This window comes from Cheilinus undulatus, linkage group 8 (genome assembly GCF_018320785.1).
Source record: "Cheilinus undulatus linkage group 8, ASM1832078v1, whole genome shotgun sequence".
In the NCBI taxonomy this organism is placed as follows: Eukaryota; Metazoa; Chordata; class Actinopteri; order Labriformes; family Labridae; genus Cheilinus; species Cheilinus undulatus.
In genome coordinates, this window is record NC_054872.1 from 47262054 (window position 1) to 47278871 (window position 16818).

A 16818-nucleotide genomic window follows, 5' to 3' on the forward strand; every position below is an offset into this window, starting at 1 on the left:
TACATACAGAGAGTAAAAAAAAATAATAATAACGGGGTGATTCAGAAACAGGCCGTACATCAAGCACAGGGCCACACAGAGTCCTTGGCTGTCAGGAGGCATACAGGAGCAGAAAATAGCACCTTTAACTGCCGTCTCCTCCTCCCTCCCCTCCTCTACCTTTCCTGCATCCATCTATCCATCTGCCTATTCCTGCATCCATCCATCCAAGCACTCATCCATCTTTCTTCCCTGTTTTTCCAGATGGTTCTGCACACCGCTGTGAGATTGAAACACACGTAGCCTAGCATTGCTTTGATTTCATGGCAAAAAGGATGAAAGAAAGCAAAATGTCTGTAAAGATTCATAAATAAAGATGTGAATGACTCGCCTGTTGGTGAAACAAGATTTTACTGTGCCGCAGCCCCTACAGCAAAATGATTCATGCATTATTCTTTTTTGTTGCATAATTTAAGTTTAGCTTTCATGGCAGCACCCCATTTCTATTCACAAGGTGCAGACTGACAGTGTCTCACGGTGACGTGTGATATTTACAAAGCTTGTGACGCCTTGCCTTCATTATAAATGGCACATAAACCGTCTTCAGAGGGATAAATGAAGGTAAAAGAGGCAAAGAAGAAAGTGGCTGCCCCTTTAGATCACCTAAACCCTGGCTTAGAGTCCAAGTCTGTGGCGCAGCGTGACATTTACATGTGTTAGAAAACAGACAGACAGGTTTACAACTTGTTGCACTCACACGGGATTCAAACGGCACATCTTGTCTGCTCATTATCAGAGAATAAACTGAAGTTTTTGATGAGACACAGAGGGCAGAAACTTCTGTTTCCTCCACGCTCTGACTGAAAACAACACACAAAGGCACACACAGACATGCATTTGTGAAACAGAGTATGAGCTGCAATAAATCTCACATATAACCATCACTCACAAGTGCCATGAAAACTGTCCATGCCCTTTACTCATGCATTACAGAATACAAGCAAGGATTTCAGCAGAGGACGTAATTAAAAGTTTAGAGCTGACCTTTATTTGACGTTGAGCTCACAGAAGATTAATCAACGTAAATAATGGCCAGTGAGATAAACTTATAATGTCGGCCATTTATGGAAAAAATACTTGCATCGCAGTGATATGGGATAAACAAAATTATAGATGTACATAAGGATGTGTTCAGGTACCCTCCGTCAAACTGGACAACCAGTCCCATCTTCACAATCAATCAAATTTATAAAGCACATTTCAAAACAACAACAGCTGACCAAAGTGCTGCACAAGACAGGGAGTCACACCGAAAAGTCAAGACGCACACACATACAACTAAAAGCAGAGAGGATAATTATTATGATGATTAAACAAACATGACAACAAGCAAAAGAAATGGAATAAAATAAAATAAAGAAGGTTGGAACTGTGTTAAATATTAAGACCAGACCACTGGGCTTTGGACTCAAAATTCAAACTGTAGAGCCACGTTTTGAGACGGGACTTTAAACAGTCAAGGGAGGGGGCTGTTCCATAGTTGTGACTGGACATGTCATAAACCAACATACCTTATGTGTGTGGATCTTAACACTCGAATGTGGTTAATAAGTTAGTGAAGGTGTGAAACAGCTGTTAACAGGCAGACAGACTACAGCTCCTCCTGTTACAGAGAAATCGCTAGCTTAAAGGGGACATATTTTAACCCTTTAAGACAAGTTTATATCGTTCTCAGAGGTCCCTAAAACATGCCTGTGAAGTTTGTTGCTGATTAAACACTCCAGTATTGGATTTTTCTGTGTCTAAAAAAGTCCTCTGTTTCAGGCCTTCTCAGAATGAGCCGTTACTGTGTCTTTAAATAATAAATAGCTGTCTGACTCTGCCCATGACTTCACCCCTCTCACTGTGGCACTTCTGATGTTACAGTGTTACAGACACTTTTATCCAAAGTTAAGGACCTGACTGGGCTTCGAACCATCAATCTCCCATACCAGTCAGCAGGGTAACCCACTGAGCTATCCAGCATCTCAGCTGGCAGCTAAGAGGAAGATCAGGAGAGGAGGGTGGAATTTTCTTATAAGCAGGGAGGGTCAACCAAACCTGGGGGCGGGTGCTAACTCCCCATGTGACATCATGAGGGGAAAATCTGAGAATGGCTTGTTTCAGCACACATTTTCTGAAAGGTGGAGAAACTAAGGGTGGAAGTGAATGGATTTTTCTGGTATTTGAGGGGATTGTGGACAGGTCAGGGGCACATATTTTTGTTAGAAAAGCCTGAAAAAGCAATTTTTGCATAATATGTCCCCTTTAAAGGGCTGTCTGCCTCCACCCCTGACTCCGCCCCTCTCAGGAAATGGATGTGGCTTAATGGATGTGGCTCTCCTGATCCTCCTCTCAGGAGGGCACAAGCGGGGAGGGCCAACCAAACCTGGGGGCGGGTACTCCCCACATGACATCATGAGCGGAAAATCTGAGAACAGCTTGTTTCAGCACACATTTTCTGAAAGGTGGAGAATGTTATGGATTTTTCTGTTTTTTGGGAGGATTGTGGACAGGCCAGGGGAACTTAATTTTGTTAGAAAAGCCTGAAAAAGTGTATTTTTTTGCATAACATGTGACCTTTAAAGTCATTAGAAACACAGCAGCACTCCAACATTAGCCCTCTTTGCTCCTCTCTAGTTTCAGCTGAAAGACACAGAACTCTTCTTTGACAGTCATCAAAACATGCCTTAAATTATGGCTTTTTGATGGATCAGGCACAAAACACAACAAAATGGTTTTTAATCGCATTGTTACCCATGTTTTCTAACCTACGACCATTCAATCTGAGGGTTTGTTTTTCCCCAAATGGGGGCGTGGTCTCATTGAAAGCAATGAAAAAGCTGATCTATTGCAATACAAGAATGAGCTTGCTATGTGTTAGGCAGAGAATATAGACAGCACAAAAGCCAGTAAGAACTCAAAGTGTTTAATGTTAAGTGAATCGAGAGCAGGCAGATGCTTCCCTTTGAGATATCTGTCCGATTAGTTTACTCTCAAGCTTCATTACTGAACTCCTCCACATAAAACACACCCAGTCTTCTCTTCTGCTTTTCCAAAGGCTTTGGTGAAGCTGTTGAACCGTTCCTTTAATTTTGGCTTTGACATAATGGACAATGCATACCTGACTCCCTGCATGCATGTGGCACTCCCGCCACATGTATTTGGCACTGCATCTGCAGCAAAAAGAGCAACAATTCTGTTTAAATTAGGAAAATAAATTGGGTCCAGTTAAGGCATTTTACTCTGCCAGTTGGCGACCCAATAAAAACCAGTCTGAAACAACCTTAAGGAAAGGCTGTTCTCAAGAGTCAAGTGTTTCTCTTACTGTCCAAAAAAACCCCCGATATGTAAATTAGCTTCATCTTCCTCACTGACTCCTCTTCTCTAACCTATAGTGCTGCAACTACTCACACAGATCCAGTAATATAGAGTTTTAAGCTCTGTACATTCTACATATTCCAGTGAATAAACAAGACAAATGCATGCTGTGGGTGACGTTTTTGAAAAAGTGCAGATATTTATCATGTTGACGCTGCTTTCTTGTCTGATTCTAGATTAGCTATTGATTAAATTAGCATGCTGCCGTCACCGCGGAGCATTTCAGACCCAGCTCTCACCGGAGGAGTGAGAGCAGATATGAAAATTATTGCTTCTGCGGCCGCTCGGCTACACGTTATTGACTATGTTAGAAATGTGTCCGCTGTGACTTTGAGTTAGAGAACTAATAAAGTCTTCATGAAGCCGTGTCCACCCCTGTGCTTTCTCACTAAGTAAACAGCACAGTGGTGGAGCTCAATAATTAGAGCAAGTTCATCCAGAAGAATTAACAGCAGAAGCCTCCTGCTGGAGAGTTTGATTAAAAAGAAAATCTGCACACTTTGATCCCTTGTTGCTTCATGACTGGAGACCTCTTTGCTAAGGAGGCATCAACGATGAATCGAGAATCCCATCAGGACAGAAAAACACTGCTGTGCTGTTTAAAGATGGAAGGTTTCATACATGGTGCACTTTTATATACAACTCAACAAATTTAGCCGGATCCACCATCCTAGAGAGAAGAGGTGCTGGCCTTGGGTTTAAAAGTGAAGCCAATAAACCTGCATTCTTTATCATGACCAGGTGTGGGTCAGTAGTCAGTAACTTTGTTTTATTTGTAAGGACCTGCACCGTCTTAGTGTTGTTAAGAATGACGGCTTCTGTAATACAATAAAAAAACACTACAGCCTGTCACATCATACCTCCCCACAACACAGTCCACCAGCCCTTTACCTCTAAGACCCTCCATGCACATGTGAGGACATCCCATTCAGGCTTTCCATCACAGTCATGTTACACTGCATTAAATTTCATTTTGTCTGGAATGTCCCTTAAGTTTAAGTCATTAACTTAGAAAATACAGGGAGCATTTGATATGACATATTCAGGAATTTTTGGAAATATAACTTCGAATTTTTCAATTACTTTCAGGGAAGTTTAGGGATTTTTTGAGTATTTTTGAAGAGTTTCAGTTGAAGTTTTTCAAAGTGAAATTTTGGAGTATTTTTATGGCGATTTTATTGTTTTAATTTTTGGGGGGGAGGTTTAGGGGAATTTTGTGCAAATTTAGGACTGTATTGGTAAATTGGGGCAATTTTATTAGATTTTTTGGGATGGAATTCGCTTTCAAATTTTTTAAGTATTCTCAAGGAATCTTGGGAAATTTCTTTTTAATTTTTTTAGTTTTGGGAATTTGAATAAAAATTGGAAGGGGGTGTTTACTTTGACATTTCTAGAACTTAATACACATTATATATAATCATAATAATTATAGTCATAATTATATCATATTTGTTTTGTTTTGTTTTGTTTTGTTTTGTTTTGTTTTGTTTTGTTTTGTTTTGTTTTGTTTTGTTTTGGAGGGGGAGTTTTGCCTTGCGATTTTTGAAAAACTTCAGGAATTTACACAGCATTTTTTTGGGGAAAAAATGTCCAAATAAAGGCTTTATTATAAAGTTTTACTCTAACCCTTGAGGAATATTTGAATAAATGTTGGATTTTTTTTATGGGAAAGAAATTTCTTTGAAATTTCAGGGAATTTGTTAGAATATCTGGGTGAATTTACCTTTATTTGTATGAGAAGTATTTTTTATTTGTTGTTATCAATTTGCATTTTTGGGGAAATATTTTTCCAAATGAATGTTTTATTACAAGTTTAACTCAAAAACTTGAGGAATATTTGAATAAATGTTGGGGTATTTTTATGGGAAACTTAAAAAAAAATGTTTAAACATTAATTTAACACAAATTTTAGGAAATTTCTTTGACTTTTTAAATGAATTTGGTGGATATTTGACATCATTTTAGGTTTAAATATAAATCCTGCTCAAAGACAATCCTTAGCTTTTAAATTCATTAGGCCCTACAGGTCCAAAATAAGTGGGAGAAACTGAAAATGAATTCCAAACAAAAGCTCAGGTCTCAGGAGGTTAAAGCTGGGCATGAGGACCAGATTGTCTCTCACTGTCTCGCTCCACAAAAACCCTGACAGTAAGTAATTATAGACTGTATAGACTATAGACTTATAGACTATTATAGACTTTCTGAACACTATAGCTGAAATGTGGTGCTGACTTTCAAAAGCCATGGCTGCTGTTCACTCTTGTCTCTTTCCTGACTGTGTGTGATTCTGACTAAAGATATTGTTGCTCTTGTGTAGTAGGGAGAAAATGGGAGCTGTCATCTGTTTGCACCCTGGTCTGTTTTCATTGTGTTCTCATGTATAACACACACAGACTATGTGAAGAAAGATTAGCATTGCTTGTTAAAAGTGGTGTTTCTTATCTCGTAATTTTCCTCCTTCATTTTATTTTTTTCCACATAGCTTCATATTTTCATCATGCACTTAAATTGCCATTTTTGCATGCACAGAAGGGAAATGTGTGGGGGCCACAGTGGTTCACCACTGCATCTCTAAAGTCCTGCTTCATCACAATCATTCTGTGCATCTTAACCTCACCTGCCTCTTCTACTTGATAATCCAAAGTTCCATCAATAGAGACCCAACGATGACCCCATAAAACACAAACAGCTTTTGGCACCTGTGACTCAGCAAACGGGAAACTGAGCTGTCAGACTATATTTCTGACTTTATTTGGTGTTTCCTTCCTTCCACAGAGCCTTTAAACCCACTCAACATGTTGTGCTGTGCTGCTGACAGAGTGTTGTTCTGGCTCCTCCACAGAGTGCTTTCATTTTTAAAGAAGAGCAGCAGAAGCAGCGGCAGTAAAACATCGTTATTGTCCCCAAAATGTGCACAAATGTAAACAATAACAGAGCGCAAAGAAAACGACACAGCAGCCCCGAGCTACAGACATGGGGAGGATTCTTTGAATTATGTCTGGCAATTTAAAAACACAGAATAATGTTTGTAAGTTAAAGAGAAGCCAGTTTCTCTCATAAGAATAAAAGCTGGAAATATTTTACAATAACATGTCAGAGCTTCAGTGCAACACATTAGGATGAATGACTGAGAATGGAGATTTCAAAGCAGCACTTAGAGAAACAATGACTTCAGCTCAGCAGTGAGGCAGGTTTTTATGGAGTTTGCTTTCATTCAGAGGCTGTAATGGCTGCTGCAGTGTCATGTGTTTCCATTACTGTATAATAAATAGAAGGACAGAGGGCTTCATTCATCAATATCCTCTTAAGATTTGGCCTAAATTTGTTCTACAGCTCCTCAGAAAAACCTACATCAGATTCATGACATGCTCTTAAACTGCTGAATCATTCATGCTCATGGTTTTAGTTTGACGGATATCCATTAAAGCTGGGAGATTGTGCATGATTTTCCTAATTAGCATACAGAAATGTCCATTTATTTTCAATATCAGGCTTAAGACTGCAGGACTGCATGCAAACAGCAAGCTAACACACAAGGGTAAATAACAGAATAGGACAGGATTGAAAGACGATATTAAAGAAATGACTAAAGCAGGGGTTTTCTGAGTTTGCAGGTGTTTTGGCATTTGCAGCGCATGTGTTGTAAAACTGATGCAGGTGTTTTCTGAGTTTGCAGGTGTTTCCTGAATATGCAAGTGTTGTGGCGTTTGCATGTGTTGTGACCCTTCTCGGCCACCGTACAAATGGCCATTGAAACTGAAAGTTGATTGGAGTTAACACAATTCATTGCATAAATCTGATGATAATAAAACTTTTGATACAACTTTTTTAAATGTAAAAATATCTTTACTAGAGTACTGTACACTTTATAGCTGTTTGACCACCATGAAATGTCGTATTCCTTGCACACCCTTACAATGGGAAAATTGCGCCATCTAGACATGTGTGCTAAAAATGATACATTTTACTGTTTTTCTTCAAAATTAATCACTGACATTACAGAATGCCCTGGTTTGATTCTGCAATGGCAGAGAGATTAAAAATGTGAGAAAATTGGATATTTTTGTTCATGAATGTATTGTTAGGGATAAAGTTTTAAATTGTACAAAATCAATTTCTTTGCTAATCTTTGACACAACCAAGATTGTAATTTTAAAAAATACCCCAGGCCCCATAGAATTATTATTATATAGAAAATAACTCATTTTGTGTGTGTGATTTTAATATAAATGGTGACACCATGTATTAAAACTGAGACTTAAAGGGTTAAAATCCAGAAAATAATTGTATATTTCATAGTTTTGATCAGAACTTGAGTTGATTGATAGATTCAAGCCAAAAAAACGTGGGAAATGGGGAGTAGGTGGCCTAGTGGTTAAAGGTGCTCCCTGTGTGCGCGGGTGGCCCGGTTTCGAATCCGGCCTGAGGCCCTTTACCACATGTCTCTCCCCAAACTCTTGACCCTGTTTCCGACTCTATCCACTGTCCTCCTCTATCGAATAAAGGCACAAAAATGCCCCAAAAATACATCTTAAAAAAAAAGGAAAAAAAAGTGGAAAATATCAATGTGTAATACTTTTATAGCAGTTTTTGTGACTGGAGTTTTTTTTTTTTCTTTTTCTTTATTTTTAAGATTTATTTTTTGGCATTTTGTGCCTTTATTAGATAGGGTAGGATAGTGGATAGAGTCGGAAACAGGGTCAAGAGTGGGGGAGAGACATGCAATAGAGGGCCTCAGGCTGGATTCGAACCCGGGCCGCCTGCGTACATGGGGAGCGCCTTTAACCACTAGACCACCTGCTCCCTGTAACTGGACATTCTTCTCCACAATTGGCTTATTAGACAGTAAAGTTTGAAATCAGACACTACACACAACCAGTAATGCATCAAAATGAATTTTGTTGCTAATCTTTGGTAATCGGGTCAGGAATGGAGTTGATGAAAAGAATCAATTAAAAAAATGGGGAAAAATATTTCTATATATTTATTTTATCAGTGTTTTTCACAGTGGACATTTTTTCCCATTAATGGTTTTTAGAGTTGTAAATTTGAATGATACGTGACGGTTAAGAACAGGTCTATCTCATGATTTATTTATTTTTTAACAGGAGCCTTCTTAAGAACACATTTAAAAACTTTGTTAGGAAGATATTGGTGAATTAGGCCAAGTATTCTTATGTTTTTTTTTTTCTAGCTAAGAACAAATTACACAGGTTTTAACTGGGTCTAAGAACACTGTCTTGTCAATAAAGCTTGGTTGGATGTTATTACAGCTGGTTTGGGTTTATAATTGACTTACTTGAAGCCAGGTAAGACGGTGGCACAGGTGCCTGACTTGATCCAGATGCAGTAGGGGTCCCGTGAGGACAGGCAGCTCCTGCACACAGACACACAGAGAGATGGAGGGTCAGTGATAGAAGGAGTGAAGTGTGGAGAGCAGTGAGCCCAGAGGCTGGTGGCTGGGCGATGAAACGCCATAATACCATAACAACGCTGAACACTGCTCAGAGCTAGACTTTATCTCAGGATGAAGAGATGAGCCTCATATGAACCCAATCCCTGAAACCGTAGTATCCCATTAGGCAAAGACAGAAGTAAAACAAACATTACGTTGAAGATGAAATTGCTGCAGACTCATTATGTGCAGTTAAAAGTTGCTCAAATGATCATCTACAAACGAAAGTGCTGTTACTGTGAGGCTGAAATTGCTCTTTAAATCTATAGATCTTTACAGCAGGAGAAGGCTCCCATTATATTGTCTTTATGTAAATCCACTGATGTGTTTATGCTTTCAGCTGATGCACAGAAACATTCAGACGCTTCTTTTTATGACTGAGTGCTGATACACGGTTGGCTTTTTACAATCATATCAACAATCATGTCTGCAATGCTTTTATGAAAGGAATAAAATGTGTTTGCCAACATTCAGCATGTATTGACTTCTCCATAAGAGAGATGAATGCAGACGATGTTACAAAAAGAGGATTGTAATCACATTAGTTTTTCATTACAGGCCTGCACGCTTTTTTTTTTTAAACTGAATGGAAAGTAATTAAAAGAGTTAGTGTGCTTCTTTTCTTCCCTTGCAGGCTTTGAAGTCCTCATCCGTAATTGTTTTCACCTCATACAATAACAGTTTTTATTTGGGTCTAATTGATATGCACAATGTTGACATTTAACTAGAGAATGCAAATTATATCTGTTTCTCAATTGATCATAATTATTGAAATAAGACTGTTTTCCTTTTGTGTTAAGAGGAAAAATAAAGTTATAGGAAAAGGGAAGGGCATATCTTTGAGATAAAAACAAACAAGTAAATCCTGAAGAACATACTCTTGCTATTCTTTTGTGGTATTCATCTGCATGTGTATTGATAGTAAAGTTGCAAGATGTGCGAAGGGTGCAACAATAGTGACTAGACACGTTGAGGACTAAGGTATTGTTAAACTAGAGTTTTAATTTCTGAATATCCTATCTTCTGACACTGACTGTTGAGTGCTCATCAGAGTTGAGAAAAGACAAGATAAGACAAGATAAGACAAGATAAGATAAGATAAGATAAGATCTTTTCATAGTGTCGCTATAAAACATTCTGAACAATATTAAAAAGTGAAAGGTTGTTTAGCAGCTCACTTTGGCAGTGAAATATTGCACAGAGAAATAAATAGGAATAAAGAATAAGAAAAAAAATTACATGTGCAAAAAATATATCTATATTATATTAAAAAGAAAAAAAGAAATGCAACAATCTGTAGGCAGTGAAACCTGGTGGAAGAAACTATTTGGTGTGCAATGCCCTGTAACGCCTACCAGAAAGTAAGATTTTTAATTTCCAATTTTCCGATGTATGGGCGCCGTTCCAACTTTACAAGTAGTTCTGTCAAAAAATCATTACACTGTTCAAAATTAATGCGCAGCAGCCGTTAGCCGTTACTCAGTTAGGAGTAACTATAGCAACCTGAGACAGTCATATTTTCTGAGCAGGGAGACGGTCTTATCTTCTATATCCGATGTACGTCTTGTTTCCAGGCTCACCTTAACACTGAGAGGTGTCGCAAAAAAACCCACTTCCCTCCTGTTCTAACTTCTATAAACTACAAACTATCGTCAGAATATTCTTATAACATAAACAAAAGAAATGAAGCCATTATTTCTTTGTAGAGCAGTAATATCTGATAAATATTAACGTGTCTGACAGACAATCAGCACCTGCAGGGCGTGGACAGCTCCGTTTCATGTCTGTGACCTCGTAGAGCAGAAGGAGGAATTATTCTGTCTATTCAAACAGCTGGTCTGCTAAAACTAAGCTTTCTATCAGATGACTGTTCATGTTGACGTACAGATTTATAGTCTGATCACAGATGACTCAGTCTCACTCATCTTCATGTCTTTTCATTGATAAATCCATTCAGAAGGTGTGCTGAGCGGACTAGATTTTTTGTTCCATTGTGACTTCATATCTATGGCATGTCCTATTAACTGGAGTACTAAACTATGTTTACATTCCCTAAGAATGTTATGGGATTGGAATAGCTATTCCAGTTATTAGTCAAGCCCTCAGGCTACCTGGGGGAAAGAAAACAAAACATCTGACATTGTAGCCCCAACTCCATAGAGAACTGCATAACATGAACCATGGTGGCCGTAGACATGTCAGTACACAACTTTTGTCGTTTTTGAAAAGAAAACAACTCACTGCTTGCATACATCATGACTCCACTGTGCCTGAAAGTACAGCCCCTCATCGCTGATTGGTCCTGTAACTTTCTAACCGGGCCCAAACAGTTCAGACAGGATCTTTGCAAGACAGATTTGCCAGTGAGAAACACGGAAACAGGCAAATCCATCTGCTTTGCAAGGTTAGGGGAAAGATTCTCCACACCACTAGGTTAACATCATCAAAGTGAAGTTCTGGACTGAAATTGTCTGTTTTTAGCAATTTAAATCATCTATGTGTTGCTGTACAAGGGTGCAAAACAACAAAATCTTACAGTTTGAATTAATATCTCATTTTTTTCTGCAGTTGTCAGGTGATGTAAACATGCATCATTTTTTTAAAAAATTGAAAGTTAAAGCACTGATGCTGCAGCTCCACATAGTGGTCAAAAGTAGCTGCTCTGTCTTTTACCCTCCAGGCCTCAACTCAAGCTTTACTACTGAATGCTACAAATATCAGCGCTAATGGAATAATTCTCATCTAGTCAGAACCTCAGTTTTGACTAAGTGTTGTATAATTTATTTAGATTATCCCTGTAAGATGGTCTGAATTATTCATAATTGTTTTGATACCTGGAGGTCAGGTGCTGATGGTTCTTTTGTTGTTTGCATAAAAGAATTGAAATAAAAGTGTATTACTCATGGTGTAAGAGTAATTCCTTGTGGACATAGATGATGCATGTATTTACAGTCTCTGCTGCAGGATAGGGACTAGTCTCTGTTGATTTCCCTCTGTTCTTTTAACAGTGACACTGACGCTCTCAGAGGGATTTCTCTGTGGTGTTCACAGTCTGAGGGTGAAGGCGGTGAAACACCTACACTCCACTTTGAATATTTGTTTCTAAATACATTTACATATTAAAAACAGGTCACAGGAGTCCTCATTAAAACTCATTAAACCTTTCTTTGGTTTGACATGTTGCTGAACGGAGCAGTGCCACCACGCTCTGCAGACATTTATGAAGTTTACTTTTACCTCTGATGGTTAAAAACACCTCGGAGTGACTGCAGATTGGCAGCAGGTAAACATTCCTGCTGTTTGTTGTCAGATTTTGTCCCTGTGTACTTAATGCTCATTATGTTGCTGCTGCCGGGTGAACACCACACACCTGCAAAGAGCATGCTCTGAAGGGTGAAAAATATTGTTAATTCTCCCTCTGACATCCAGTGTAGAAGCAGGATTAAAGCTGAAAGGATCATTCAACTCACTCCAGAGTGCAGGATTAAACACGTACATCAAACATGAGGCAGAGCGACTGACAGCAGATCAGTGGAAAAGTTGAACCAACAAAACTGACATGTGTGCGTGGGCCTCAAAGACGAGGAAAAGTACTGACGGCTGGGATTCTGCTGGGGTTTATACTGGTGGGAACTTTACTAATTGCTGCTGATGGTGGTTAATGCTGACTGCCTGAAATTAAGAAATTAGACAGTCCTAATTTCACCCAAATCACAGAGCAGACAAACAGCCCTCAGTAAGAGCAGCTGATTGACTCATCTGCTGACTGTGAACACGAGACTGCTGGCTGATCACCCAGAGGAAGGTCAGCCATGTTGCTGAAAACTTTTAATTAACCTGATGATGAACTGGTGGACCTGCAATGATCCTACTTTAATGCAACACTGTGCAAAGATTTAGTTTGGTGTGCTTTAGCACCCACTGAAGGTCTATTAGTGCATCACTGCTGACAAATAGAGGGTGCTACAGACTTCCCAACCCACCCTTTTCTCTGTAAGACAGTAGAACCAGTTTATTTTTCTCAGCCAGTTATCTCAGATCAGTTAATGCAGTGATACTCAACATGTGGCTCTTTTGTGATGATTTGTTGCTCTTTTAATTCTAAATATGAAATATTATTATCCCCGAAAGCCTTAAAAAAAGGCAAACTTTGACATCAGAAATCATCCATTGAAAGTCACATTATTCAGTTTGTTTCCCACACTTCTACAGGCTTTAATTGTCAAACTCAATTGTCAACCTTTATTTACATTTTCATCGACTAATTTGCAATTTTGCCCCCCCCCCCCCTTTTTTTTTTAACCTTTTTTGCCCCTTTTAATCAATTTTTGCTGCTTTAGCCAATTTTTGCCACTTTACATCTTCTATGTACATGTCCAATAAATTTAATTAATCACAGGTGGACTCCAGTCAAGTTGTAGAAACATCTCAGAATAGATGGGGAGAATTGGGAGAAACCTGAACTAAATTTAAAGTGTTTTTGCAAAGACTGGCCTTTTGGCTCCCAAACATCTCTTAATTTGGCACCAGTCTGGCTTTTCAATTGTGCATCTATCAACAGCAAAAATGGAAGAAAGGGAAGTGGTTCTCAAACTGTCCATAAAGAGCTGTTTAGCAGAACAGGCTTGTTCATGAATGGCACATCATTACTTACTTAACAGTATAAATGTTTCCGTTAAAAGCTTGATTATGACATAATGAGGGAGAAAAGCTGTTAAAGAGGTGCAGCTGGCCTCTTAGTTCAGTACAAGACTCCTCAAGACTCTTCTTCCTTTATGGTGTGTGGTTGGAGGTCTGCAGGACAAAGTCATTTGTGATATTGATCGCCTCCACGCCAGACAAATTGCTTAACCCGTGATAAAATCACTTTTTTGTGAAGTTCAGGTTATCTGTGGATAAATTTCCTGCTCCCTATGATTATTCCACTTCATGAGTATCACATGACCACAAACAACCTGTTCAACTGTGTCCCTAGTCTGCATAAATGAGAGGCTGGCTGAGCATACATAGCTTTTCACATTTCATAAAACCCTTTCACCATAGGAAAATAACTGAAGAAACTATGGGAAGAGCAGCAGAGAAGAAAGTCTTCCTCTAGATCACACATGTTCAGTAGAATTGTTTTATATAACCTAAGATATTGGGTTTATAAAACCAAAATAATGAAACCATTGATAGGCTGTGATCAAATATGGATCCTAGAGGACGCTGACTAACTCCGTACCACCACAGAGACCAGGACTTGTGACCGCTGATCATGAATTTTACGAGACTTTTGTGGAACTTTACAGACTCCAGTCATAACTCAGCGGGTTTATTAAGGACCTTGGCAAACTTTAAAAGACTCACGGTTCAGCTCATGCCTTCAAATGACTTGAAAACTCTGCTTTTCCCTCAGGACTAGGTGTGTCCCTCAATGCACATTAGTCACACTGTGCGATTATACCACTGATTGATTATTTATCACTTTACTATTATGAAATTAGTTCATCAAATGTTCCCCCAGAGTGTGCTTTTTTAGAAACATGTAACCAGCTCAGACCTGAAGGCGACATAGAGGATACTTTATGAGCAACAAAGCCACTGCTGAGGTGATCAAACACCTTCTGACAGGTTCAGTAAAACAAACAAACTTTATGAGCTTCACTAAATCTGTATGAACTGCAGAGTCTGTTATTAGAGCGTCTGTCCTCACAAGAACAACAACAGCATCAATAAGCCTGAAGTGACCTACATGCTTCCCTTTGTTTGACAAGGTGTGACGTGTTTTCTACTGTTGGCGTGATGCCAGTAGGCTGTGGCTACATGGCTACAATCGAGGGATGATTAATAACATGCTAGTTGAAACAGGATTGAAGGTTCCGAAACATATGAAGCCTCCCTGAAGGTCAACAGAGACAGGAACGAGTTTTGGTACCAACAGCAGCGCTTGGCTTTGATGATTTTCTGCATCTGGTTAAGCTGGGAAATATGTGACAACACTAACCTCCAATTTCCATATACAGCGTGGGCGGCGCGGAGTCGGCAAGTCATACTGCGAAGCACATCGCTCCCTTCCTGCTCTATCACAGCATTTCCACAGCCGGCGCTCCAGACTGGCAGCGGCGCGTACCGCTTTGTTTCAGATATGCTGCAGGTCTATATTCAGTGCCGGCCGCTGCCAAATCTCATAAATTCACTGTTGTTCAGAGAGCACCAACTATGGAAGTCACAGGCTTAGAAAATCTGGTCCTTTCAAAATAAAACACAATGCATGGACTCCTGATCGCAAATCATCACTTTATCGACATTACACCTCATTCTGTAGTGAGAACAAAGGGTCACCGAGAGGTCAGTGGGTCATAGGGCTACAACTGTGCCATTGATGAGGAAGAGTTAACTTCAGGGGATATTTAGCCAAAGAATTTTGCATAAAACCACAGATTCTTTAAGCAAACATGAACCTTTTAACCTCCTAATGTACACACTCAATGGTGGAAGCAATAATATCATGAACTTATACCAGAAGGGATGATAAATTAATCCCAAAAGGTAAAATAGTCCACTGTTGACATACTATTCCTGCGTGAACTCGCAGTTCTGCCGTGATCTCTTCCTGCTGATCAGGTCCCCGCACCCCGGCGCTCTAGACTCGCTTCCAGTGGGCGAGGTCGCTCGCTATAGGTCAGACCAAACCCGCGGTGCTTCAGTATGCGGCACACTCATCCTATGTGGAAATTGCGGGTAAGGTCATTGATGATAAAGCCTGATGCCTAACACTGCGTTGAAATCTGTTATAAATAATATCCGAGAGGATGTAAACTCTGCTATCAGACTGTTGCTTCTTGCTCGTCCTCTTGCTTGGTCACTCTTTCTTTTCCTCTTGTTAGCTCTGTTTGTCAACTGCTTAACCTTCAGATACCCTAAAAAAATTGTTACACACAGCCTCTTCAGGTCCAAAAAGGACACCATGCATTAACGGCAATAAGAATATTAATAATTTTTCCCACTGTTTTGCATGCATCTTTTCCATCATCATGAGACCTAATGGGAAATATTAAATTTTGGTTAATTCTCAGGAATTTAACCCTTGAAAAGCCAGTTTAATAGCATAAAATAGCTTTGAGTTTAATGTGATAAAACACAAAAAAAAAAGAAATAATTTTCATAAACGACATGCAAATTGGATTTCCTTGAAAGGAGTTATTACAGCCTTGGATATGTCAATGTTGACAGACTCCTCGTGTCCAAAAATGGACACCATAAATAACAGGCACTAAAAAATGTAAAACACTAATATTTTTCCTTGCTTTTTTCATGTGTATTTTTTCCATCATGATGAAAGCTAATGAGAAATATCAAACTTTAATTAATATTCAGGAATATAACTCTTACAATTCCAGCTTAATAGCATAAAATCCCCCGTTGAATCCAGCTGTACAGCTGGCTAATCACCCATACCTCTAGCAGATTTTAAAGTTAATTAAGGGTATCATATTTATACCTGATATATTGGCTGTAACTATCGGCCATATGTATGAATACGTGGCGGACTTTATGCAGGACCAATAGATCTACATCAGCTGGAAGTGCTTCGGTGAAAAAGAAACTCTTTCCTGCAGAATGTGCTTAATCCTTTATGTTGGTCGACTGCTCCGTCTTGGTTTTTTTTGTACTCAGATTTCCCATTGAGCGGGCCAATGTGCTGTTTAGCATCTTCCATATTGAGTTGGTTGTTCACTACCGGATCAATGGCCCAATTGCGCATGCACGGCGGCATGCTCGACGATAACCCTACTTGGACAAACTGCCCGAAATGCATTGCCGGAGACGTCTCAGGGATTTTGAGTCATTCTGTGCTGTATATGGGTTAACTGCATTAAAATTTTTAATCAGATAAATCATGATGATGGATTAATCCGCATTAACGCGTCAATTGTGACAGCCCTAGTTAAAAATCCAATGTTGTGCAACCCCAAAACAAT

At 39.2% G+C, this 16818-nt stretch overlaps 1 protein-coding gene across 8 annotated transcripts in view; it reads right to left on the reverse strand.

Annotated features, from left to right (window-relative positions):
- Positions 1-16818, reverse strand: part of sema6e (sema domain, transmembrane domain (TM), and cytoplasmic domain, (semaphorin) 6E) — a 355217-nt gene that overhangs the window by 56781 nt on the left and 281618 nt on the right. For all 8 annotated transcript variants that reach the window (XM_041793576.1, XM_041793570.1, XM_041793577.1 and 5 more), the window contains one exon: positions 8699-8776. In XM_041793576.1, the coding sequence (XP_041649510.1) occupies positions 8699-8776 (78 nt within the window). The remainder of the gene's footprint in view (positions 1-8698; positions 8777-16818) is intronic.